The sequence below is a fragment of the Oratosquilla oratoria genome, chromosome 4, assembly GCF_046742065.1.
Source record: "Oratosquilla oratoria isolate Oo_2021 chromosome 4, ASM4674206v1, whole genome shotgun sequence".
NCBI lineage: Eukaryota > Metazoa > Arthropoda > Malacostraca > Stomatopoda > Squillidae > Oratosquilla > Oratosquilla oratoria.
The window spans coordinates 8212528-8215196 of NC_134780.1; the positions used below are offsets into that span (position 1 = coordinate 8212528).

At 35.4% G+C, this 2669-nt stretch overlaps 1 protein-coding gene across 1 annotated transcript in view; it reads left to right on the forward strand.

Annotated features, from left to right (window-relative positions):
• Nucleotides 1–461: 461 nt before the first annotated feature.
• LOC143024274 (trypsin-1-like) overlaps nucleotides 462–2669 on the forward strand; it is a 45944-nt gene continuing 43736 nt past the window's right edge. Inside the window, exons 1-2 of the mRNA XM_076183064.1 lie at nucleotides 462–538; nucleotides 1411–1496. Of these exons, the coding sequence (XP_076039179.1) occupies nucleotides 509–538; nucleotides 1411–1496 (116 nt within the window). The 5' untranslated portion in view covers nucleotides 462–508. The remainder of the gene's footprint in view (nucleotides 539–1410; nucleotides 1497–2669) is intronic.

A 2669-nucleotide genomic window follows, 5' to 3' on the forward strand; every position in this document is an offset into this window, starting at 1 on the left:
ACACACACACACACACACACACACACACACACACACACACACACACACACACACACACACACACACACACACACACACACACACACACACACACACACACACACACACACACACACACACACACACACACACACACACACACACACACACACACACACACACACACACACACACACACACACACACACACACACACACACACACACACACACACGTACACACACACACACACACACACACACACACACACACACACACACACACACACACACACACACACGTATGCACGCACACACACACACACACACACACACACACACACACACACACACACACACACACACACACACACACACACACACACACAGACACACACACTATCCATACTCTATGAACTGAGTGGAACTGAATCTTTTGATGCTCTCCTGTTACAGACAAGGGTGATTTCTGCAAAGAAACAATCATACTCCGAAAAGGATCAGAATCTATATCAGTCTCATCCAGCAATATGACGAAATGCCCGAAAATGAGAGTCAAGGTAGTACATAAACTTTTATGACGTCTTTTTTGTGAGTATTTTGCTTGTCGAATTTTACCGCACAGTGGATGGAACCAAGTATAGAGGCACATACGCACTTGCAGTCCGCCGGTCACCTCAGACACATGCGTTCCACACAACTAAAGCATCATGCCTTTTGTCATGACATATCGGGTCTCTTTAATTACAATAATGTCGCGTGTCGACTTTTCCGTTGGAAGAGGTTTGAGTGTTGAAGTTTTAGTCTTGTAGCAATATGTATCTGGTATTGAAACACTGAGACGATTCAATAACTCATCCAAATAAAAACACATATCTAGTATGACGCCAATTATCAGCTCTAAGGCCAGAGCGATGATGTTATGGTCATGCTAAAGACGTTCTCGATGTCTAGAAAATATGATCAATAACATCATAAAATATAGGCAATCAATGATGGCGTATATATATCTAGCTGTCACATTAAATCACTATTTACAGTATGATGATATGAAGATATTTCGATATACAATATTCTTTTGATACCCAGATCTGTTGCCCTGTCATATATGATATTTCAATGAAGAATGACGAGCTCTATTGAAGACGTGTCAGTTTTAATTAGGTGAAGTGTAACACTTGTCTTAGCCATGTTTATAGATATAGATATAGATATAGATATAGATATAGATATAGATATAGATATAGATAGATATAGATATAGATATAGATATAGATATAGATATAGATATAGATATAGATATAGATATAGATATAGATATAGATATAGATATAGATATAGATATAGATATAGATATATAGATATAGATATAGATATAGATATAGATATAGATATAGATATAGATAATCTATAATTTGTTTACTTGCTTCAGGTGGATGACCCTGGAACGTTGTCCATGACATGCCCCGTCTTTAAAGTCAAATGCAAAAGAAATCTACTGAAAGTGAACAAAAAAAAGTAAGACTGATAACTTCACAGGTTTTGTGGTAATAAAGGGATGATTCTTTGTTATGTAAGGTCATATTTTTTCTTCTAATCCGGAATGATTTTCGGTCGATAAACACATACAAATCATCGGAACAATTGTTGATACTTAGATTTAATATACAGGTTTTAAAAATAAAATATTGTATTTACTAATAAGCTTATTCCTAAGGTTTTTAACTCCTTTAGAAGTTGATAGTTAAGGGGTCTATTAACTGAGAATGCTCTGACACTTGTTAACTTTTTGCTCCTGGGAGACTTTAACAACGCTTTGATACATAGAAATAGTAATACTCCCAAATGGATGACGTACAGATTGAAACATGAGATCGGAATGAAAAGAGGACTTTACATAAAAAAAATAATAATAATAATAAAAAAACACGAAATGGCAAAGCTGGCTAAAAAGAATACACGTACAGCGAAACGTAATTATGAAATTGAGGTTGCTAGTCAAGCAAGATCCATCCCAAAGGGTTTCTTTCATCTCTATAGAACAAAAAATCAAGAAAGAATAGGACTAATTTAAAAACTATTAAAATGTCATGATTGAATCGGAGGAAAAAATGAGTGAGGAGTTTAACAATTATTTTTTATCGGTGTTTACTAATGAGATTATAGATAAAGTACCTGACTGCGATCTGATTTTTAGAGGGGATGAAGAAAGTAGTCTATCTAATATCAGCATTAGTAAAGAAGAAGTAGTCAAGCAGACTGAAAGACTTAAAGCTACAAAATTCCCGGGTCTAGACGAAATTTTTCCAAGAATGCTAAAGGAATTTAAATTTGAAATCTGCGACAAGTTAACTGAGAAATAATTAATAAATCAGTAGACACTGGTTTTGTACCTACTGCTTGGAGGCAAGCAAACGTTGTTCCTGTTTTTAAGAAGAGAGATAGATCGTCTATATGCAACTACAGGCCAATCACTTTGACATCGGTTATAGGAAAAATGCTTGAATCAGTTACAGTAAATAGACTCAGAGAACACATCGAAAGACATAATTTAATTCGTGATTCACAGCATGGTTTCTCCAAGGGTAAGTCATATGTGACTAATCTTCTATCCTTTTGTACTAAAGTATATAAGGCGTCAGATAACAATGATAATCACGATATGATTTACCTTCACTCTAGCAAAGCGTT